Genomic DNA, 25,777 nt, shown 5'->3' with positions numbered 1-25,777 from the left:
GGTAATAAGCAATGTGCTTTCAAGGGTCCAACTAAGAAGATTCCTAGTCTGCTGGAAGAATTGACGTTGAGAGCCACTGTGAATTCAGATCCAGATGCTCCATGACTGATGCTTGTTGCAACAAAAATGCTGCAAACAACATTTTACTGTGTGGCAGTTGTTGATCTGAAAAATACTACATAAGAAATAGGGGCAAGGGTAGGCCATTTGACCCATCAAACCTGCTGGGTCATTCAACAAGATCATGGCTGATGTTCTGTCTCATTACTATTTTCTTCCCCTTTTCCTGTCTCCCTTGATTTGTTTTCTTTCCATAAATCTTGTTTTCAATGCAAACAAATGACTCCACAGCATTTTGGGGATAGAGAATTCAAATGATTCACCACATTCTGAGTGAAGAAATTTCACCTCATCTCAGTTCTCAATGAATTATTCCTTATTTTAAGATCATGACCCCTAGTTCTAAACTCTACACCCAGAGCAAACATCCTCAATCTATTTACACTGTTGAGTCCTATAAGAATTTTGTAGGTTTCAATTAGGTCATCTGAACTCCAAAAAACAGAGGTCCACCCAATAATTATTTGCAATAAAATGAATGGCATCTACAAGATCCTGTTGGAAATTGATTGTCATCCCACTCAAGATTCTCTCCTTAATTCAGAAATCCCATTAAGGCAAATATTAACTATGAGAACGAAACATCATTTAAATTCAGCAATGATAATAAAGAGAAGCAAGACTGGATCCTAATGCTTATCAGCTTTGGCATTTTCTCTATTCTTCTCAAGTCTGCTTAATAAAATCATCAATCTGGCATTTTATTTGAATGAAGGATAGGTGCAAAAGACAACTTACTATTCATAATCGCTCTTTGCACATGACGCTCTATTTGTCTCCAACTTGCCTGACGAATCAGCAATCACAGTGAACAAGTTCTCTGATGCATACATCAAGATTATAATGGTAATCAGAAGAAAATAGTCGTCTCAAGGGGTACCAATATCCATCCAAAGTCCACATTGATAATAAGCTCTGGACAATATGGATCACCTCTGCTCTTCATCTATCAGACTTATGACTTAGCTTTCATAGTTAGAAGAAATAGGTTACTAAGAACTCCAAGCAGGAACAAAGATTGATCAACTTCAGCCTTCACTGTCTCAGAATATTCCTTGGTTCACTTGCGACCAATGATTCACTAACAATAAAATATTAGAGAGAAGCAGCCTTCAGACTATGAAGAATATGCTGGATGCTTACAGGCTTCACTGCCTGGGACAAGCCCTTGCCTTAAGATCAACTTCTAATTAATGCTTTACAACCAACTCAAAAACCAATTACAATGCAGGGAGGCAAAAACAACACAAATCAAGCAAGGTCTCAAGAAGTTCTACATTCCCTTTGACAACTGGGAGAACCCTGCCCACAACTACCCACTGAAAAGCTGGGTCAAGATTAACGCAGTCTTTTGCAGAGAGCACCAGAGAGCCCAGACTGAGGCCTGCAGGCTAGCCAATCAGTATACTCCAATCTTCATCAGCCAGGTGGACCTGCCAGAAGACTTGACACTTGTATATCAGCCTCTGCCACTGCCAAACACCATTGCCTAACCAACTTTGTAGCACCACCTTCCATTGTTAAGATGCTAAACACCCTTCCATTCCAGCAACGTACAGAATAGAACACATAATTTAGAGCACAGCAATTTGAGTTGCTGTTGACATACTGAATTTTGGCAAATATCAAAGTATTAGTTACAAAATTGTTTGTACTGCGCAAAGCTCTGGTTTGTAGAGCAATGTAAAAATACTTCACTGGAATTTCATGTTAATTAGTTATTTATGATACCCAAAAGGATAACAATCTTCTTGAAAGAGATAAACTTATTGCTGGACTATTAATCTGGAATCCTGGATTAAATTTCCAAATATATGAGTTCTAATATATCACGTCAGCTGCAAATAACAGCCAGGTTGGTTCTAGCTGCATTGGTAATGCTTCCTACACTCAAGCAAAACAGAAAATTTCATCACTTTTACAGTCAATTTCTACCCTATTCCCATGGTCTATTTCTGACTCTTCGCTTCCCTTTCTGGATTTCTCCATCTCCATCCACTACCACAGACTCCCACAGCTACCTTGATTATACTTCCTCCATGGCTGCCTCTTGTAAGGACTCCATTCCATTCTCTCACTTCCTCTGTCTTTGTCACATTTAATCTAACGATGAGACATTCTGCACAGGTGCTCGGAAATATCTTCCTTCTTTCTTAACTGTAGCTACCCCTCTACCATATTAAACAAATCCATTGACCGCATCTCATCTATTTCCTGAACCTATGGTTTCGCCACTTCTCCATCAGGACAGAGCAAGAACAAAGTTCCCCTGGTTCTCACCTTCTACCCCAGCAGCCTCCACATTCAATAGATCATCCTTTTCAATTTCTGTCAGCTCCAAGACCATCTTCAGACACATATTCCCCTCCTCTCCCCTTTCAGTATTTCAAAGGGATTGCTCCCTTCATGACTGCCTGGTCCGTTCTTCTGTTCTACCTACTACTGTTGTATGGCACTTTCCTGTGCAACCACAGGAAGTGCAATAACTATCTTTTCACCTGATCCCTTCCTACCATCCAGGGATTCAAACAGTCTGTCCAGGTAAGGCAGCAATTCACTTGCACTTCTTGCAATCTAGTGTACTGCCTTCCCAATTTGCATTTGGTTTCTTCAATGTAGAGAAGGCCTCATTGTGTACAGTGTTCACAATGAGGCCTCCTCTACATTGAAGAAACCAAATGCAAATTGGGTGACAGCTTTGCAGAACACCTGCGATCAGTTCGCAGGAGTGACCCCGAGCTCCCGGTTGCCCGCCACATTAATTCACCATCTCACTCCCATTCTGACCTCTCTGTCTGTAGCTTCTGGTACTACTACAATGAAACTCAATGCAAGCTTCAGGAACATTACCTCACCTTTTGCCTGGGCACACTGCAGCTCACAAGACTCCACATTAAATTTTTCAATTTTAGATAACCCATTCTTTCTTTCTGTTCTATAATGATTGATCATTTTTGTCTGCCATTCCCTTTTTTCTTTCCTTTATATAGTGTGGCCTGCAGGCTCACAAATGAAAGAAAAAGGGAAAAAGACTTTACAACATTAGCAACACGTTGCTCGAGCAAATGTCCATTAACATCTAATTATTTCACTCTATTAGACAAATTCCCTTTTCTCCCCCATTACCCTCCCCAATCTTTTCTGCTCCCTAGACTAACTTGTTCCTCTCATTCTCAGTTCTAATGAAGGGTCCTTGACCTGAATTATTAACATTTTTCTTACCATAGATGCTGCCTGACCTGCTGAGTTTTTTTTCCAGCATCTTCTGTTTTTACTTCAGATTTCCAGATAGATTCTGAAATTTGGAGACACAAGAGACTGCAGATGCTAGAATCTGGAACAAAAAAAAACTGCTAGAGGAACCCAGTTTTTTGCTCCGGATTCCAGCAAAGGAATGGAGGCAAATGAATGGTCAATGTTTCGGGTCTGGATAATTCTGAATGTTTCCAATTTCCTATCTTAATGATCTTGATTTAATTTTAATGTTCCACAATCTTGTCCTGGAATACCTTCCAAAGGAAAGAGCATTTGATCCTTTTGTCTTCCTTTATCATTGTGAATAGTTTAATCACAGTTTACAGCCCTTTGCAATTTCTCACTAACATTTCCACGAACTACTGAGCGCTTTATCTTAGAAACATCTGCAAAATTGGTTACACGTCTATTTCTTCATCCAAATAAAAAAAAGTGGTTAACGACAAAGCCCCAGAGAATTCCTGAGGTAGATGATATCAGCAAATAAACCCATTTCCCTAATATCTCCTATCTTGCAACTAATGGCTTTGTTTGTGGAAAGTTGTGCTTGACAAACCTTTTAGAGTTTTTTGAAAAGGTAACCAAAAGGGTAGACGAGGGTAGGACAATGGATATTGTCTATTAGCAAGGCAAGGCCCTATCTAGCAAGGCAAAGCCCTATTTAGCAAGGCCTTCGACAAGGTCCCGCATGCCAGGTTGGTCTGGAAGGTTAGGTCCCGTGGAATCCAGACAGAGCTAGTTTGGTGGATCCAAAATTGGCTCAGAGGTAGGAAACAGAGGATGGTGGTTGAAGGTTTTTTCTCGGAATGGAGGCTGGTGACTAAGAATGTGCCGCAGGGGTCGGTGTTGGGACCCTTGTTATTTGTTGTTTGTATAAATGATTTGGATGCGAATGCACAAGGCTTGATCAGTTGGTGAGGCCGCACATGGAGCACTGTGTACTCTTTTGGTCACCCTGTTAGAGGAAAGACGTGGTTAAACTCGAAAGAATGCAGAAAAGATTTACAAGGATGTTGCCAGAACTAGAGGGCCCGAGTTATAGGGAGAGGTTGGCCAGGCTAGGTCTTTATTCTTTGGAACATAGGAGAATGAGAGATGACCTTATAGAAGTGTTTAAAATTATGAGAGGCATAGATAAGGTGGATGGAAACAGTCTTTTCCCAGGGTAGGGGAGTCCATAACCAGGGGGCATAGGTTTAGGGTGAGAGGGGAAAGATTTTAAAGGGATCTGAAGGGCAATTTTTTCACGCAGAGGGTGGTGAGTATATGGAATGAGCTGCCATAGGAAGTGATTGAGGCAGGTACAATAGTATCATTTAAGGAGCACTTGGACAGGTACATGGAGAGGCGGGACTTATTCCTCTATGGGCCGAACTCAGAAAATTGGGACTAGCTGGGTGGATACCGTGGTTGGCATGGACTGGTTGGGCCAAAGGGTCTGCATCCATGCTGTATTGCTCTATGACTCTATAATGGCTCTTCAATTTTATACAACCTCATTTTTGAAACCTTCTCAAAGCCCACTGAGACAATGCAATTCATCCACCATGCTAAGAGCTTCCTTAAAAATAGCTCTATTACTTAAACATGATCTACCCTTAGAGTACATGCTGACTCTCTTCGATCAATGCGCGGCAATTTCTTCAGTTTCTCCATTTTTGAAGATAAATTCCAGTAACTGCATCACCCTTGATGTCAAACTGGTGGTGTAGTTACTGGAATTTATCACCAAAGATGGTGGACTTCCCCACTCTGGGGAAAAGACTGTTAGCATGCACCTTATCTATGCCTCTCATAATTTTAATGGTTACTCAATTTCACATTCCCTTGCTCAAAACATTGAGTTTTCTTATGCAGATCTTTGGAAAAATGTGACTGGTGACATCTGAAATTTCCTTACCTATTATGTTTAACACACCAATTCAATACACTACATTCAATGTTCATGAAATGGTCTCCTCTACAATGGGTAAACCAAAGGCAGATTGAGTGAATGCTTTGTAGAACACTTCCACTCAGACTCAAAAAATGACCTTATTTCTCCTTCCACTCCAACTCTGACATCTGTATAATTGTTCTTCTACATTGCTCCAACAAAGTCCAATGAGAATTTGAGGAATAGTACTTCATCAAGCATGTTTAGTATAGCTTTTTAAGGATTCAATGATTTCAAGAAATTGTCCATTTCAATAATTCATCTCACATGTCCAGCATTCAGATTAGATTAGGTTAGATTAGTTTATTGTCATATACTGTATACCAGGGTGCAATGAAATTCCTTGGTCTCACAGTTTGCGGTGTAAATAGTATACATCGTAATAATGAATAAAACAATAAATACAACAATGAGCACAAAACAGCATAATGGTGCAAAGATTGTAGTGCAATCTGAAGTAGTGTAACAAAAAACTAAGATGACAATAGTGGAATAACCAACAGAGGTAGAGTTAAGAGTACGAGAACATGGCAGCACTGCCGGGAAGAGAGTGTGAAAGAGGTAACTAGTTCAGGAGTCTGAGAGCAGTGGGGAAGAAGCTGTTCTTAAGTCTGGACATCTAGGCTTTCAAGCTCCTGTATCTTCTCGCAGAAGGTAGAAGAGAAAAAAGGGAATGGCCAGGGTGGCAGGCACCCTTGACGATATTACTAGCCTTCATGAAGCAACACTCCATGAAGATGGTCTGGATGGAAGGAAGTTACAAGCCTGTGATCGACTGGGCCATATTTACTACTCTCTGCAGGTTCAGTCTGTCAAGAGCAGAGCAGATGCCACACCAGGCTGAGTTGCAACCCGTCAGAATACTTTCTATTGTCCATCTGTATAAGTTCGAGAGAAACCTTATGGACACGCTGAAGAAAGTAAGAGTGTGCTTTCTTGATCACTGCATCAGTGTGAAGGGACCAGGTGAGATTGCTGGTAATATACATGCCAAGGAACTTGATGTCGTCGACTATCTCTATAGTAGTTCCACTGATGAGAACAGAATTTGTGTTCACCACCACTCTCTGCCCCCCACCCCCCAACCCCGCTTCCTAAGGCCAACAACCAACTCTTTCATCTTGCTAACATTAAAGGCTAGGTTGTTGTTCTGACACCATAAGGTTTGCGATCTCCTCCCAGCTGATAACAGAGGTATAATCGGCAAACTTAAAAATTGAATTGGCACTGGACCTAGTCACACAGTCATGTGTATACGGGAAACATAGCAGGGGACAGAGCACACAACCCTGGGAAGCACCAATGTTGAGGCTCAGGGTGGATGAAATGTTATGACCAATTCTAACCGACCAAGGTCTACTGGTCAGGAAGTCTAGAAGCTAGTTGCAGATGGGGCCACAAGGCCAAGGTCCAGGAATTTAGAGAACTTATTTGGTATTATGGTGTTGGAAGGCTGAGGAGTAGTCAATGAATAGCATCCTGACATAGGTATTCTTATTGTTGAGGCAATCCAGAGCTGAATGTAGTGCAAGGGAGATGGCATCCTCCATAGACCTATTTTCCCTGTATGCAAACTGCAAGAGGTTTAGATTGTCTGGGAGACCGGTGCTGATGTGGGCCATTACCAATCTTTCAAAACACTTCATTATGGTCAATGTTATAGCTACTAGTCAACACTTTATTTTTCTTGGGGACTGGAATGTTGGAAGTTTCCTTGAAGCACATGAGGATAGTAGACTGTTGAAGTGAGAAGCTGACGATGTCAGTGAAGACAGCTGCCAGTTGATTGGTGCACAATTACAGAATTCCCCCCAAGGGACTCCATCTGGGCCGACTGCTTTCCAAGAGTTTACTCTCGTGAAAGCACATGTAACTTCTGCCACCAAGATGTATTGGACAGAGTCAGCAGGGGATGGGAAGGTGGGGGGGCGGAGGGGGGGGGTTGGGGGGAGGTGGTGGGATGGAGGGATGGAGGTGTGGTGGTGATGCACCTTGATGGACCTTGTTTACTTTGTCTGCCTGCTCAAAACGAGCATAAAAGGCATTGAGTTCATCTGGTAGAGACGCATCGTTGCCAGTGATTGCCCAATTTTGGCTTATAGCCCACGATGATATTCAGGCCTTGCCACAGTTGTCTGGCATCTGCTCGATTGAATTGAGCCTTTAGCTTGTTCTGGAATTCTTTCTTGGTATTCGATAGCTATACAGGGATCATACTTGGCCTTCTTGTACAGTACAGAGTCATCCATCCTAAAGCCTCAGATCTGGACTTTAGCAGAGAGTGGATCTCCCTATTCATCCAAGGTTTCTGGTTAGGATAGACCCTAATTATGTTCATCAGAACACAGCTGCCAATGCATTTCTTGCTGAAACCAGTGATGACTGAGGTATACTCATTAAGGCTGGATCACCACTTCTGGCATTTCAGATTTCATTTGAATTCTCCTAGTTACAAGTCCTCCACACATAATTTTGCCACCCCTTTTTTACCTGGCACGATCACCATTTGTGTCATTCATTCTTTCCTGGTGTCCAACCTGTCATAGACCTTCCCCCACTTCTTCTTTCTTTGAAAACTTGTTTCATTTCTAAATTTTCCCTGTTGTACTAAAAGGCCAAGTATCTGAAATCTGAAATATCTGTCTCTCTCCACAGATACTGCCTGGCTTACTGAGTATTTCTAACATTTTCTATTTTAAAAGGCGGTTAAGTAATATTTGACTTTATAAATCAGAAAAATTGGAAGAGTTGGTCCATTAGAGCAAAGAAAGTTAACAGAAATACCCAATAGTATGAGGGTGTTTGAAAGAGAAAGCAGAAAAAGGCAGTTTCCACTGTTGGGTCTGCAATCAAGGGGCACAAATTTAGAATAATTGGCAAAAGATCTAGAAGGGGAAATGAGAAATTATTTCACATTTGGAATACATTACCTGAAAGGGTGGTATGATCAGATTTTCAAGAGAACTGTAAAAGGCAATTGAATAAGCATTTCAAGAGAACAAGTTTACAAAGTTAAGGAAAAAGGTAATCTATGGGACTACATGGCTTTTTCCTAAGATCAGTACAGGCAAAATGGACCATAGCACTTCTTTCTCTGCTTTTGTGAGGTGGAAATCATAAGCATTCATTATATTGGGTGCTATTATCTAAACTAACTGCATTTCACTGTGTCAAGGTGAGTTACAAGAAACACTGTTTTCTAACAGCCAAGTTGTGTTGGCATACAATGTAAGTTTACAGTGAATGAAGTCAAACTACTTTTTTTTAACATGGTATTTTGGGATTTTTAAGCAGTGTTTTGCAATAAATTTTGAATGCATTTTTCCATGTAAACCATACCATATTTTTCTTTATGTACAGAATATGTTCCTTCAGATTCTATATCCTTGGTGATATATGACAATCTCACAGAGCTTATAGCAAATTGGGATGAAGAATGTGTGGTTTATGGGAGGCGAGAAGAAAAGTAACAGTTTGCTGTAAGGTTTAAGGATTTAGGACCACCTGAAGAAAGGTTGTAAAATCTGAGGGAAATGGAAGGGCAGTGGTCTGTAAGAAATGATGTGGAAAATGATGAGACTGCAGGTGGTATTAAAAAATCCTGCCACAATCTAGGATCAACAGTTGTTCCAGGACCTAAAGGAAACAGATCAGAAAGCCAGGAACTTTTACTGAAGTAAGTGTGCTGGCATCAAAAAATATTGAGAAAGGCAAATCCCACATAGTTGGAGTGTCAATACCCAGGAAAAGAGCAAGTGACAGAGTGTAGAAATACTCACAGAGTCATTCTGCACAGAAACAAGCCCATCTGCACATCATGCTGATACGGACCATCAAGCACAATGTGAATGGAAAGGCAGTTGAATTAAGGAGTGATCATAGGCTCCGCGAGCCTGAATAGGTCAGTATGTCAATATTGAAAAGGAAGTAGTATCGTTGCCTGGCAAATTTTGAGAAATTTTGAGAAGGTGTAAGGTTTTCCAAAAAAATGGAAGTAGTCAGTCTTCATAGAATCATACAAGCCATCCTTCAGGAGTTTCACAACATTTGTACAACTGAAGTCCAAGTACCTGAACTGGTAGTGGCTGAACAAACTTCAACTATAATTTGATAATAACAGTGGTTTTATAATGGAAACAGCCAGTTTACATCATGTCAGGAAATGGACATTTTTAATATATCCTTGAAAATGAGTAAGGGCAGGACAGACAACTCCAGATTGTTGGATCAGGCTAGCACTAACCATGAGAGGAGAAACAAGAGAAACCAGAAGCAGTTGAATGAATCTTGGAATACGATACAGGCAGCAGCATGGGAAGATCTTGCATTTGTAGAAAGGTCATAAGAACATAAGAAATAGGAGCAGGAGGTGGCCACCTGGCCCATCAAGCCTGCCCCGCCATTCGATAAGATCAAGGCTGATCTGGCCATGGACTCGGATTCACCTACCTGCCTTTTCCCCATTACCCTTAATTCCCCTACTATGCAAAAATCTATCTGTGTCTTAAATATATTTAATGAGGTAGCCTCTACTGCTTCCCTGGGCATAGAATTCCACCAATTCACTGTTCTCTGGGAAAAGCAGTTTCTCCTCATCTCAGTCCTAAATCTATTCCCCTGAATCTTGAAGCTATGTTCCATAGTTCTAGTCTCACCTACTAGTGGAAACAACATTCCTGCCTCTTATCTATACCTTTCATAATTTTATATGTTTCTATAAAATCCCCTCTCATTCTTCTGAATTCCAGCGAGTATAGTACCAGGCTACTCAATCTCTCCTCACAGGCTAAACCCCGCATCTCCGGAATCAGCCTGGTGAACCTCCTCTGCACTGCCTCCAAAGCCAGTACATCTTTCCTCAAGCAAGGAGACCAGAACTGCATGCAGTACTCCAGGTGCAGCCTCACCAGTACCCTGTACAGTTGCAGCATAACCTCCCTGCTCTGCAATTCAATCCCTCTAGCAATGAAGGCCAACATTCCATTTGCTTTCTTGATACCCGTTGCACCTGCAAACCAACCTTTTACAATTCATGTACAAGCACTCCCAAGTCCCTCTGCACAACAGCATGCTACAATATTTCACCACTTAAATAATAATCTGATCTTCTATTTTTCCTTCCAAAATGGATGACCTCACCTTTACCAACATCATACTCCATCTGCCAGACCCTTGCCCACTCACTTATCTATACCTCTCTGCAGACTCTCTGCATCCTCTGCACAGGTTGTTTTTACACTCAATTTAGTGTCATCAGCAAATTTAGATACGCTACACTTGGTCTCCTCTTCCAAATCGTTAATGTATATCGTGAACAGTTACAGGCCCAGCACCGACCCCTGTGGCACCCTGTTCACCATTGATTGCCAACCAGAGAAATACAGAATTATCTCAACTCTCTGCCTTCTATTGGTTAACCAATCCTCTATCCACGCTAATACATTACTCCCATCTCCATGTATCCCCACCTTATGGATAAGTCTTTTATGCAGCACCTTATCGAACGCCTTCTGGAAATCCAAGTATACAACATCCATCTGTTCCCCTCTATCCACTGCACTCATAATATCCTCAAAGAACTCCAGTAAGTTTGTCAAACAGGACCTGCCCTTTCTGAATCCATGCTGCGTCTGCCTGATGGAACCACTTCTATCCAGATGTCTCGCTATTTCTTCCTTAATGATAGCTTCACTTTTACCACCGTTCAAGAGATTGGTATAATGAAAAAAATCTAACTTGGAACAAAAGCTTGAAAGAGCAAAGCAACAATAAATCAAATGAATATCTGCATCTAACAGTGACAGAGAAGTATGATGGGCAAGTGAAGGGTAGAAGGAGCACAAGAGTAGAAATCAGCCATTTAGCCCTGCAAACCCATTCCACCCTTCAATTACAGCACTAATATTTGGTATTTTATCTTCATCTACTGGCTTTTTTTGTCCTTTCATACACCTGCTGGAACATAAATTACCAATCTCAATGTAGCAGTCTCAGCCTCAACAATGTCCAATAACTTTTGTGTGAAGAGATACTCATTCTTCAATAATCTAACTATAATTTTAAAGTTTTATAACCTTCTTCTGTACTCCTCACCCAACCCCAGAAGAAAGAGGTCTTCATATATATATTTGTGTGTGTGTGTGTGTGTGTGTGTGTGTGTGTGTGTGTGTGTGTGTGTGTGTGTGTGTGTGTGTGTGTGTGTGTGTGTGTGTGTGTGTGTAATGAAAGTTCCTCAATTATAAGTCATGTACTTCTATACTTGATGGCAAATAAATGTAGTCTCAGAATTTGATGGAAGGACTGGAGACATCTTCCAGCTTCTCCTATTACTTTGATTTTTATTCTCAGCTTGCAATTCAAAATATTTACAGCTCAATTTGCTGAACACAAGCTCAATTGGGCGCCTGAGATGACGATAAAGAAGAAACTCTCTCTTTAACCTTTAAAGATTAAGAAAGTGGGAACAGCAGAGAATGAAACAGAGTGGATGTATCAGATCAACTATAGAAAGAGAAATAATGACAGAGAAAAGTGATTTAATTGAGAAAGATACAAATAAGAGAAAGGAAAAGAAAAAGTGTAAAGATTTCATGTGCTGAAAATCTACAATTTAGCATTGAGACTGCAGTTTCAATCTATCCTTTTCTACGCTGCAGAAAGTGACAGGTATTGAAGGTACATAATTCCCACCAATGTAAATCCTTGCATTTTTGATCTTAATCTTCTGCAATGAGTTTAATCAGTAATCAATACTTAAACAGCGATATTTTAAACAACAATTTTAAACAGAAAATCAAAGGGAAGTTGACAGCAAGTTAATACTTTCATAAGACGAACTGAGGTATAGCAAAAATTGGCAAACAAGTTTTGATGATTTGCAAATCATGGGTTATTTATTCCATGTTATAAATTGCTGGATAACTGTGTATGGTTTTAATGCAATTTTTCTGCCAGTTTATCCTCACTTACTAGATACTTATGGGAGATGAATTCATGTTTCTAACAATTAATCTAAACTTCACTAATTACGGCACTTGTCAAAAATAAACCACATCAAGCCCTTCTATTGTAATTGTTACCACATTTGCCTGTACAATGAGTTACCTTAGTTATATGCTGTTCCTGTTGATCAGTATAGAACAATCGATTCACTTACGCAAATCGGCAGACATTGCCACCTTAATTCCCAAATGTTAATGGCTGAAAATTTCAGCTGCTAATACTAAATATTTCAAAACTTATTAAAGAACAGTTGAAAAAAGATCTGTTCCTGTAAACATGGAAAGTTGTATGATCTATTTCCCCTCAGGACTACATGAGGATAGGAACATAGCAATAGTACATGCAGGAGAAAAGACTGCAGAACGAGGTTAATCTCAGTAAGACACAAAAGGAAAAAATATGAAATTTCCTGGCATGTGATAACAAAACACAATGTGGATATCAGCTAACATTACAAAACCAATGAAAAACACAGATGTTATTTTTTGACCTGTTGCATGTTGCTCAATCATTTCCTATATCACTATTTCCTCACAATGCTTTTAGAGTGTTTGGAGAAACAAAGCAAAGCACAAACGTATTTTCCATAGACTACTAGAAAATCATTTTAAAAATGTCCAACTGGGTGAAAGCTCTGACTTTGCAGTGCTTAAATGAATTAAAGCAACAAGTATTTATTTTTTATTTCAATTTTACTTTGTTGATCTGTTGTGTTGAAACATTTGAGTGATGTTTTATTATTCATTGCAAAAGCTTGCATTATTCTGAAATCCATAATACTAATATTTATTCATTTCACCCTCCCTTTCCCACCAAATTATATATATTTCCTGCGACTCACAACCCCTTCCAGTGCGCTGTTCTTAATCCATCTGTCAAGTATACAAGAGATACTTTAATTGTTAAGAACAAAAATTTCAGAAACCTTTCCCTTTAAGTGCACGTATTCTGCATCGTGCCTCCCTGACATAGCTGTGCCAAGCAAAGGATCCGCTTCTGGCATCTAATAATTGGTACGTGTTTATTTTCAAATTAAGGAAATATATTTTGCTTGTCAATTTAAATGTCAAAGATAATAGCATTAACCACACCAAATGTTTTCTGCAAAAGCATTAATGATCACAGGAAACAAATCTATATTTTAATTTAGATTCAACTTTCAGTACCAGACAGGCAACACTTCTTCTAATGTATTTATTTCAACAGAATATTAAAAATGAAAGAAAAGTTGACAAAAGATTTAAAATAAAATGTTGCAATAGTCCTCTTTCAAAGAAGCTGATATTTATCTGTGTGTCTGCTATTTTAAAACCCTTTTGTTATCTTTATATTGCATACTTTTGTAAAACAAAAGATAATGTTAAACTCTCATTGTTCAATATTTTCATATAGAACTTCATTAATCCTTCAATGACTGCAGTATTGTTGTGTAAAAAAATTGTTAGAAGTTTACTGTTTTGGTGATCCAAAGTATATGCAAGGGCTTTGAGTTCTTCTTGGGTTCTGTTCTATTGCAAAAGTTGTCATAAAAATACAAAAAAATAACAAATAATAATTAAACTACAAGAAGCATCTAGTGTTCAAAAATTAAACTAAAATATTTATCATATTATACTTGCTACTTTATGATTTAAAAACATAATAATTTTGCATGGAAGAATACTCACAGATAACAATTAAATGGTGAATTTCGATAAGATTATGAAAACACTCATGCCCCAATTACTATGCATGTCCCATCCAACTCTGATGAATTCAAGAATTAAAACTGAAGGCAAACTCCTCAAAATATGTCAGATACATTAATTCAATTTAAACACTGAAGGTAACAAAGGACATGAATACATTTTATCATTTTTTTCTCTTACTAAACTACATGATACAGACCAGCCTATTTCATTTTGAATAATTACATATCCCCAACTCGATGAGCAGAATCATTCAAACCAGCTTTTAAAATGACAGCATCAGTGCAAAGAAGAATATATTAAGAAGCATCAAATTAAATATATCCTCCTACAACTTCTATCAAAATTTCAAACCAAGTATTATTTAGTTCCACTCTCAAGTCGTGCAGAATAACAAATCACACTCTTTGATTTACCGTCTCAGAATACCAAATGGATACAGGTGATAAAAAAAGCACTTAGGCCAAAGCTATGAAGTTTCTCCTCTAAATTAATTCCATCTTGAAGATTCCAATCTCTGATAAATTCCCAGAATGGCATGAAAATTTACTTCTGTGCTCTAGTCTGGAAGATTACCAAGGTTGTCTTGCTATAAATGCACTTACTTTAATACTACTTCAGCAGAGGAAAAAAGGCACATTTAGAATAGGCACCTTCAAGCTTTACTGTCAACCTGAAGCTTTATTAGTCTCAATATTGCATTAAATAACACACAATTAACTGAAATTTACACATCAAAGGAGCACAAAATAATTTTGTAATGATGTATCAATCACAAAATTTTACCATTTTTATTGGCATAGATAAAATAAGCTTTCCCAAGGACTAACCATCTTTTCTCACTCCATGGTGATTATTCTGACTTTCAACCACATGTAAACTGCAAGTTAAGCCAATTCTATGCAGCGATAGTTGACTTTTCTATTAATGATGTCATTGTTGTTTTGAGCTATCGTTATCTAAAATGACAGTTTTTCAGTCCACTCTAGGGACCTAATTTATCCATTTATTTCTATGATGCTTTTTTTGTCTTAAACAAATCCTCCAATAACCAGACATTTCATACCTTGGCATGACTGAAGCTTGGTAGCAGAATGAAGGTCCTCTGAATAAAGCAGAAAAAATTAACAGAAAAACTTTGAGTTCTTCAGAAGGTCTACTGCCAGTACATTGTATGACATTATTTTTATGACTGAATGAATAATCCACGTCCACTAATCTTCTCTTGAAGCCAATTATTCTTCAGTTTTAGAGTTTACATCTATTTCAGAATGAGTTAAAATATTACTATTATTCATCTTAAATTAAAATTATCACATTAATTTGTGGACTTTTTTAAGATTTTATTTTTATGTTGGAAAATATGTACTTCAACTACATATTTTGTGTAAACTTTTCCTTTACCTCTTACACCACAATATAAAGAAATGAGAAGATAATTTGGAAAAGTTTAATACTATTTAAATACTAGGTTGTTAATATCCACCTTTAAATTCTATACATTTGTTATGTCTTTTTTGTTTTAAATGTGTCTGCTTGCTTGCCTGTTAATTTTGCAGTTTGTAACTATTTTCTGTTTGTTTATATAAATGTATATTAACCTTCGCCTCAGAATGTCCTATTACAATAGCAAGCTCCTGTCAAAAAAAAGCTTATTTCCAGTTTGGCCTAGTGAGCACCGAGCCGTAGAGCAATGGTGGCCTCTCTATACATAGTGTCATAGGCCCTGTCTCTGCAATATAAATGAGGAGAGCTGAGGAAATCAAAGAGTGCGCTTGCTTTCTTATACAAATTGAAGCGGAACAGGTAAAACTGTGAATAAGACTGTGGCTCCTTGCAAGGATGCGTCCTGTCGGTGACGGAAGAAAGGGGGGTGGTTACGAGCGGCTTTCAAGGCCGGCCACTTACCCCGGCTTTGGATAAAAGCGGGGGGAGGGGTGGAGAGGTCGTAGTGGCAGTCGGTAGCTGGTAGGTCAGAGCCAAACTCCTACCAAAGTAATATGGCATCCAAAAAAATAACCAGAATCACACCACAAAAACAACTGTCGTTACCGTTCACGTCTTGAAGGGTCGTGCTGGAAGCCTTGCTTGGTGGGCGCCATTTTTTTCGTCAGCCGCTACTTTGCTTTTTTTGTTGTTTGATTTTTGTTTTGCTTTGTCTAGCTGCGGCCCGGTGGTGCAGTGGGAAAGACACGGATACTATTTGAGGAAACCCATTGCAGAGTTACGGTTAAGTCCAGTCCAACTGTCTGGCTCCGGCACTACCAGCCATCAGAGAGAAGTGAGAAGCGCTGTGTACAGAGCACGAGTCGGGGCCAACCAGCATGCCAAGAAAAGTAAAGAGAGCCTTGGCTGCACCTCAAATAATCCGAAAAAGATTGCATGGCATTAAAGCTGCAAGTGCGGACTCACAAACAGCGATGGGCATCATCACACCACTGCACTTTCCCGTTGAACCTCGGTTCCCATTGCGAGAGAAAGTCTTACTGGATCTCTCCGTGCATTTTCCCTCCCCGTCTTTCGTTCGCTCTCTTTCCCAGGGACACATACTGTAACTGGCGCAACTACGCCACTCAGTTGCTGTTTCATTCACTTTATGGGGGAATAGCTGAGACCTGATACAATATCACCGCATATTGATGGGATCTTATCAACCAGATTTAAAACCTTTGTTTTTACTGTACAATATTAAAGCGATAAGTGACATTTAAAATATCCGTCGTTTTATTTAGAAAAACCGGTGTAATCTTTCATAATAAAAGCCCTATTCAGCCTGGAAATGTCACCTAAGCTTCTTGGCGTGCGCCCCAGAAATAATTGCTCGGTTCCAAAGGAACTTAGTGCCTGGCACGTAATTATTATTATTAGTTAAGCCTGTCTTTCCTCTTCTCTGTGATTTACAAAACTAAATAAAAACAATCGTTTCAATTGGAAGTACCAATGACTACTGTTGCTGCAAAATATTGATTTAAAGATGTTCTGCGACATGTTTGGTAACTTGCTTTGACATCACCCTGGCACTCCAGCTACTATAAATCTATGTGGGGAGTTTCATCACGCTTTTCATGGAAATGTATCCAAGCATTATATAAAGCATTTCAGTTAGTTGCGCAGCCAGAAATATTCTGATTTTTGGTTAAAACGTATCAATGCAGATTGGGGTTATTAGATGCATGCCATGTATCATATCTAACAGCTATTATTTTAGACTGTGATTTTCACAACGCCAACATTGCTTAACAAGCAGCAGAAAGCAACTAGCCATAGCGACAAAATATAGAAGTAACTTTCTTAATTGGATATTTGTAATGTTTGATTTCGAGTCATTTTTCCATCAGCCGCGACGCAAAACTGTACGCAGGTGGGTGGGAAAGTTGGTGGTAATTAAAAAAGATTTGTCCAAGTTCTCTTAATTGCATTCTGATAAATATTGGCGAATCGATTTATTCTCAAATTCACCAAATTTTATTTTTGAAACATTAAAATATATGTAGTCATATGACAATTTACTTCATTCTGTGAGCAGCGAAATGGAATCCAAGTTCATTTTGGAGTCCTCGGTGGTATACTGTGGCTTGCTTTTCACTGAGTACGAATTTTAAGGATGGTATGCTTAAATGCGAAAGTTCGGGATTTTACGTATTAAGGACAAAATCGCTGTTGCTAAACTTTTTATTTATTTATCTGATAATCGAATGTGTCGATTATTTGGTAAATAAGAAATTAATTGACAAGCCGCTAAACAAATTCGCCTATTTTAACTGTCAGGTACTGATCGCTTATAACAAAATGACTAAATGTTGTGGCCAGAATTCAAATGTTCTCCAAACCTTTCAGTTAATATTAAACCCTTAAAAGTAGTCTAGAAAAGTCTGCTGTTATGCGGATTTTTATAAACAAAACTTTTTAAACATGATTTTAAGCCTTAATCTCAGGAAGCTGTTATGTGCTTGTAATGGTCACATTATTTCAACATTTGTTTGCCCAGTGGCTAACTTATGATTCCAATATAGTCGCTAGTGAATGTTTAACAGATTTTATTGCACAAAAATTCTGCTAATGCATCGATAGTATTACACAGTATATAGCAAAACTGTATTCCCCAAAAGAAATGAAATCAATTCTATGATCTGCGAACACTTATATGACCAAAATAAAATTGCAGGGAAAAGATCTAGCTTTAAAACTTACGTTTTGTACTTTATATGCGAATAAATTATGGTGATCTTTGACAATAACAGAAATTTCTAGACGTGGAGTATTTCCGGCATTTTCAGTTTCAAATTATCAGAATCTTTTATTTTGGCTTTTGTTTAGAGTTCCTTGGATTTAAAACCAGTTGCTATAAAATGTCGGTGTTGCATTAAATGTGGCAAGGATACATAAATCAGCTTGACCCAGATCTCTGGTTTTACCAAGTGTACGTGAACTTATTAAAATTATGTTTCTGCTGGACCCTGGCTTCCGTGGTATTTTATGTGATATATCCCCGCGTGTTTGTTTTTCTTGCCTTCAATTGATGAAATTGGGGCATATTTACGAATTATTTCAATTCTCCCTCTCCCGTTGGCAGAACTGTCCGCGCTTCCTCGGGTTGCCGGTGTCAACCGCCAGATGCATAACCCGTTTCCACCACATGTTGGAAGTAGTATGTCAAAATTAACTTTTATGCACTGTTTATTATGGGAAACATGTGACAATTTAATCACGGGCGATCGTGCAAATACATGATGATTATTCCACCCACTCAGCGCGAAGGGGAATGGCAAATATTCCTGCAGACATGTGTGTGTGTGTGTGTGTGTGTGTATATATATATATATATATATATATATATATGAAATAAGATCGGAAGATTGAGATGGACGTGTATTTTTTAAGCAGCCGAAGACTTACTGCATGCTTTGAGACGCTGACAATGTGAGGATGTGTGAGAGACACTTACCGTTGCTGGTAAGATGTGAGCCCCACGTCCTGGGGTGTCCCATTAGCAGCGCTGGCGGCGGCGGCAGCGGCAGCAGCTCTTCCCACTCCAGGTGCTGCAGTAACCGCACCGCCTCCTCCACCAGTTGCTGCCGTTACTTGTACGCTGAAATCCGGGAAAATTCTGATCATCCCCGTACTCGAATCGCCGACGACCAGCTCCACGGTTGAGGCTGACTAAACTGCGGTTTTTCCTTGAGTAGCAAATTGAACTTCAATCCCATTAGTAATAACTTCCACGCCGTGAGGGTGTGCTGTCCTTTTATTTTTTTCCTTATTTATTTTCTACTTAAGCACTGCGGATGGCGAGACGGCGTGAGTCGGCATGCAGATTCCTCCACTGGGGGAGAAATAAATTAGGGAGGGACGGCGGGACGCTGGGGTTTACGGCTATCAAACTTGCTGCAATTTGCCCGGAGAAAGTGAAGACCAACTTGCCCCTCAACTGGAGACAAGCAGCTCGCTGCTGGTTCGCTGGCACCCAACAGCAATTCTGGCGCGCGGTGCCTCGCAGCCAATCGCATCGTTCGCTGGGCTTCGTGCCCTCCTCCTCCCGGGCAAGGTAGGCTGGAGTGCGTGGACGCGCGCGTGCGCGCAGTTTTCGACCGTTAGTTGTGGAACGTCGAGGGGGTGAATAAAAAATCTCGAGCGGGCGAGTTCGGAGGGGATGGCACGAGCTGCGCGGCGGGCGAAAACCGAGGCAAATCCTTCTAAATCCAGCCTGGCACTTTGATGCACAGATAGATAACCGATAATACCCTAGTTTTATTTTACTTTCCAGTGCAAATTTTTGTCAAACTGTTTTAACGCGTTTATTTGCACTGTCACGATGGACATCGAACAGAACCGTTGTCCGATGCAACCTTTGCTTGTGATTAAGCTGTACGCGGGAGTGTGCGCGTTCACTGGAACTAACGTGCATTCTTGATGCCTGCACAGGCACCACCTGTGAGAGCTGCTTCGGACAGTTGCAAACATTAACTTTTAATACTTGTTGGATGTCCCTAAAGGCCACAAAATGGCTTTCCGAGATCTGATTTCAGCTTTTTCCTTCATTAACACTGTCGGTATAGATATGTAACAATTTATGTATTCATAATAAAACTATTTATAGGCCAACGTGGACTGCATTGTATGACCAATTAATTGGGTTTATAAACGCTATCGAAATATTGGAGGAATGCGAATTAACTTTCCGTAGCTGGTTTATAGATTAGGGAATTAAACCATTCAAGTCAGAGCTACAGGAAAGGATGTCAGTGCCACGCGTCTGTGTGATCCCTGAATGGTTTTGTTACACTCTTTACCCCTACCACCCCCCTGGCTGGCCCACATTTCCATCACCCATTCAACACACATCTATCCTTCCCCATCTGGGTCCTCAAACGTGAACCCTCTGCTTCCCCCATGTCCAACCATTTTGACCGCTATTACATAAAATTACAAGAAATATGGATAAGGTAGATAATCAGTCTTTTTCCCAATGTCAAATACTTCAGGACACAGCTTTAGGGTGAGAGGAGAAAAGTTTAAAGGGGGTTTATGAGGCAAGCTTATTACACAGAGAGTGGTAGGTCCTGGAACGCGCTGCTAGAGGAGGTGGTAGAAGCAGATACGATAGCGCTGTTTAAGAAGCATTTAGACAGGCACACGAACCGGTAGGGAATAGAGACATATGGTCCTTGTGCGGGCAGATGGGATTAGTTTAGACTGGCGTCATGGTCGGTGCACGAAGATGGTTCTATGTTCTAAAAGTTTGGTGGCTGTCACCGTTTATTCATCACTCAGTACGGCCGAACCTGGCCGCTCCCGCATGCTTTACTTTCGTTTGGCAGTTGGATATCTGACTGCCCTTTTTCAGATTTCCGGCAAATCTTTCGTCTTTGCCTTATAAACGAGCAAACGAGAACACGCATTGGCCATTTCTTTCAAAGTATCGCATTCGTTCTGTATTCGCAATTGTCTTGGTCGTAATGTGGAATCTAATCAGCATACCGACCACTGACATATCTGTTCTGACAGTGGCTCCTCATTTTCTCCTTTTGGGCAACTGCGAGCTTCGTGTCCGCGGTAAACCGATACGTTTTGTGCATCAAAACATCAATTCAAGTGGCGGTATGCTTTGTTCCCCGAGGGAGGAGAATCTCTCTTTCAGTGAAAGTACTCGACTCTCAGAAAGTTTTAAACGGCCTGCTTGTAAACATGTTGTTGAAGAAGCTCGACTTTCAGTCTTTAACTAAGCATTTACTTAAGCATTTATTAGCTCAGTTAAATTGGAGAAAAAATACATGCTCCTATATGAATGTTTCAACACTATTTATTTGTAACATGATAACGATTAGCGGGTATCGGTTATGTATGCAAGTCTTCTTTTGGACTTGCATTAAAACTTAAAACAGTTAGAAAGAGGCAAATCTGCCAATCCGCGAAGAAAGAGTGTTTTAAATGAGATCGGAAACCCGTAGCACCAGAAACAAAAATACCTTGATTATTCCATAATGTTAGTCCAAGAAAATGAAATTATACTTGCGCAAATATAATTGTGGATCTGTTGTCATCCGTTTAATCCATTCGAATATTATGTGTCTGTGAAAATATATTAGCGCACTGGCAGACCGAAGGCAGACGAACGTTCAATAGGTTGGAGACCCCAGGCGAATAGGAAATAACGGTGTGTTTGCAGCATTAAAATTAATGACATTTTGGTTTGAACTCCCGCAGGAATTGAAAGTAACGGAACATCCTGAATGATCGGTTACGGACGATGCACATGAAAGCATGCACCCTATAAACTTTTATTTCATTAATTTCTGTATTTTAAATTATTGTAAATTATCTTGGCGTTTTGACTGATCTCCCAAAGCTTTGTATCTGCCTGTGCTCGCAATAAAAGATGGGCTGACTATATGCACAGCGAGAGCAACAGTGCGGGCTGCAAGAGTACAAGAGCCTCGTCAAATCAGAATCAAAAATCTTCATTTCATTAACATCAGCAATTTGTAGCAGAAGTTTTGTAGCATTAAGTAATGCAAGTATTTTGTGGAGTTCTAGGGAAGAAATATGCTAGCGGCGTCCGCAAACACAGAATGGCAATCACTGATGTAATGGGAATTGGATTAAGAGTGGGACATTCGATATGGAAGTTTGTGAGCCTCCAAATTCCCCATTTGCTACAGTAGTTCCCAAGAGCAGGTTTTGCTACCCTTGCAGTGTGAGAAGAGAAAATAAAGGATCTTTAACTCCATAGTTTTATATAGTCAATCAGGCAAACTTCCTTCACACCGTCAGTTCTTTTATTGATTAAAAATAACGCCTCATTTTTTCCAAATTTCTGCGTATGTCGCGATTCTATTTATTTTAATGTAGTTATCTTTATGTAATTGTCGATTCGGTCTACATTTTTGCCTGTCAATGAAAGAGCAACTTGCAATCAGCACCTGAGCAATTCATTCCATTCACATCGGGTTTACGCACTCACTGCTTCGCTGCAACTCACTGATTATTATTGGGTCGTCTCGTGAATGGCGCGACATACTTCAGTGTAAAGGATTCAAAATGGCACACCCTGCAACCAATTAAAGGTGACTACTTTGATAAATTCCTCGCATGTGGCCTTGAGGAGAACTGAGGATATCAAAGTGTCAAGACTAGAAAACACTGATCTTCGATCTCTATATATCCATTTTACTTTTGTGGTGGAATTACATTAGCTGCACAAACTAGCGAAGAGCATCACCCACAGATATCAAGAAATTGCAGTCATAAATTTAAAAATATTAAATATTGTTTCCAGTTATATGGCATCAGGAGTGGGATTCTGTGCCCTTATTAATGTATAAAGACACAAGAGACTGCAAATGTTGGAATCTGGAGCAACAAACAATCTACTGGAAGAACTCAGCAGGTGGAGCAGCATCTGTGGGAGGAAAGGAATTGTTGATGTTTGGGGCTGAAACCCTGTATCAGAGGAGGAAAACTTCTTCAAAGTTGGCAATACCTTGAAGAGACTTAGCAGTGGAGTGGTATAATGGAGGGTCCTACCAGGGTTAGTCCTGATGCAGGGTTTGGACCAGAAATGTCAACAATTCCTTTCTTCCCACAAATGCTGCTCAACCTGCTGAGTTCTTCCAGCAGATTGTTTGTTGCTCCTTATTAATGTGTAATGGATTGTGGCACCAAATTGGGATCAAAAACATGCAGATTATCAAGTACTATATCATTCCTTAACAAATAGTCCAAAAACATTTTTACTAATGTGGCAATAGTTTGTTAAATTTTTGATTGCTGATAACGTCAATGAAATGTTTCAACTATATACATGCATATATTTGGGTACACATTCAGGTAGTTTTTTATTAACTTAATTCATCTTCTTCACTTTGACCATCTCAGTAACTTTCCCAAGTGAAGAACCCTGCCCCCCGCCAATCATGTCACAAGCACTTATTGTTTGGAATTAACTAAGGAGGTGTATTAATTGGATTTCCCTCATCCTTTAGTTAGGTACCTCCTCAAGAAAGTCAAATATGAACATCAATTTAACTAATCTAAAATAATCTTGCAATTCCACTACCGAATATATTATTTTCTTTACATTTTGCTGAAGCCAGTTATATTTTTCAAGTCAATTACAAAATGGTAATGTTCACACTGTAGCAAATAAATTATTTTTGTTCTAAATTTGTAAACTATTATTGTTAGCATTGAAGTGAATGTCAACATGTAACAGCTGTGTCACTTCTACAAAAATGAAAAAACTTGAAAGTCGAATGCAGCTTTCTAATCTGAGAAACCAAATTGAAATCTCTTGATTTGGTGTCGTAATTACTTTTTGATAAATATTCTTATTTATAAATAAGTATCTATAGAGTACAATTTAAGTAGCTGGGATATTTATGTATCATGTTTAACAGAATTATTTTGATATAAAAACAGAATTGTATAATTACATTGTTCATCATCATATTGAAAACTATGATTGTAGAAAAATGAAAATGCTTCAAAGTCTCTGAGTTCAATACTTTGAAGCAAAGTGAAATATACAGTCAATTTTCAATTATTATTTTCAAAGTTTAATTTGTTGCACAAAAATGGTGCAATGATATACAAAGTACATTACACAAATGATTCTTATATTCCATTTTAGGGAATCAGTACTTTAGAGGTTTCAGGAGTGATAGCAAAACTGATCAGAAATCTGTAGGTCAATTATCTGATATTATTTTGATTCATGAATAATTGGCATAACAAGAAGCACCTCATCATTTGAGAAGGTAATTTTGTTGCTTAGGTATTTCATATATCAATAGAATCAATATATGAATGTGTGCATATTTTTACATAAACATGACTACTTTTAAATCATTCATTTTATTGCTCATGTTTATACTTATGGGTGTATTAAGAAATAAGTTGGATAATTTAAAATACATTTTGTGGTAACTGTATGGAGTTTTCATTTTCAACATACTAGGACTGAAGAATAAAGGCATAGTCTATAAATGCCAATGGATTCACAGTGTTGTGCCAACCAAAATGTCTTAAGAATGAAAAATGTAGTTAATTATTTTACGTAATATTATCTGATATAACTCAAGCATTCTATTTTTAAAAGTAAAAAGCTCAATTAAACAAAGTAACTTACATATCAATCGATGCAATTGCATCATTCATTGACTTTTACTGATTCATTGATGCTTAATAAACATATCAAGCTATATCAAGAATGAATGATGGAGAAATCCTATCAATAGTTTAATTGTGATGAAAGTGCAAATATCAACTATTCTGTTACAATACAAATACTAAAAAGATGTAGTTTAACATAGAAAATGTTGAGCTTAATTCAGAAACGTTATCTTTTTGAATTAAGCTCAACTATAAGCTTAATAATAATAGCGAGGATAACTTTCTACACAAGATGATATGATTCAGATCAAAAGAATCTACAAAGCAAGATCAGTTAGTACAATGCATTTTACCTATTAGATTGATGCTATGTACTCAATGTTTGTAAATGGTAAAAACACCTTTTGGGATGAAAAATAACAATTCCTTGCCAATTTTAAGGTCCTTTCACGCTACCCAGACATTTTTTAGACTGATTCTCAACCTCAAACTCTTTGATTTGTGTTTTTCTTTTCCACTCTATAGTATAGCTATCCCCCTTGCAATCAAAATTTTTAATATTTCTATGTATTATTTTGCACATCCATATTAAACATTAGTTGCTAGTTATTAAGTCAATTTCAGATCTGCCAGACCCTATGGACATTTCTTTCTGCTGTTACATATTATTTTGTTAGAATTTATGTTGCCAGGAAATCTATAAATACCGTTTTCTTAAAAAATGCCTTTCATCTTTTTTGACTTTGGTTTTGAAAAGCATGATATCTAAAATTCACCACTAATCATTTCATCCTGGAAATTGCTATGACTGAGGTGAACAGATGAATGTACAAGGGGGAACTTTATATATGTATACAGGTGAAAGGAATAGAAGGATTTGTTAATGGGGTATGATGGGTAAGGTGGGAGAAAGCTTGTATGAAGTTGAGAAACCCGTACAGACTGCCCTTTCATATTGTACGCTTTTTTTCTACAATCTCCTTTGATAAATTCTTTTGAGAGTCAGATTATACAATATGAATCAGACTGTCCTTCATCTGTAAGTTTAGACATGTTATCAAGGAAGTCAAATGTAAACATCAGTTTCACCAATTTAAAATGTCCAAGTCTATGCCATTTTTGAAATATCAAGTAGTTCACTAGTAGTAAATATTTCTGGCAAAAA

The 25,777-nt window shown here is 38.7% G+C and overlaps 1 protein-coding gene across 1 annotated transcript in view; it reads right to left on the bottom strand.

Moving 5' to 3' along the window:
* LOC127570143 (neuronal PAS domain-containing protein 3) overlaps window positions 1-19,366 on the bottom strand; it is an 886,300-nt gene extending 866,934 nt beyond the window's left edge. Inside the window, exons 1-2 of the mRNA XM_052015421.1 lie at window positions 18,947-19,366; window positions 15,068-15,106 (exon numbers count right to left, since the gene is read on the bottom strand). Of these exons, the coding sequence (XP_051871381.1) occupies window positions 15,068-15,106; window positions 18,947-19,116 (209 nt within the window). The 5' untranslated portion in view covers window positions 19,117-19,366. The remainder of the gene's footprint in view (window positions 1-15,067; window positions 15,107-18,946) is intronic.
* Between the last annotated feature and the right edge of the window lie 6,411 nt (window positions 19,367-25,777).

This window comes from Pristis pectinata, chromosome 1 (assembly GCF_009764475.1).
Source record: "Pristis pectinata isolate sPriPec2 chromosome 1, sPriPec2.1.pri, whole genome shotgun sequence".
Lineage (NCBI taxonomy): Eukaryota > Metazoa > Chordata > Chondrichthyes > Rhinopristiformes > Pristidae > Pristis > Pristis pectinata.
This window is presented reverse-complemented; position numbering and strand designations above follow the sequence as displayed.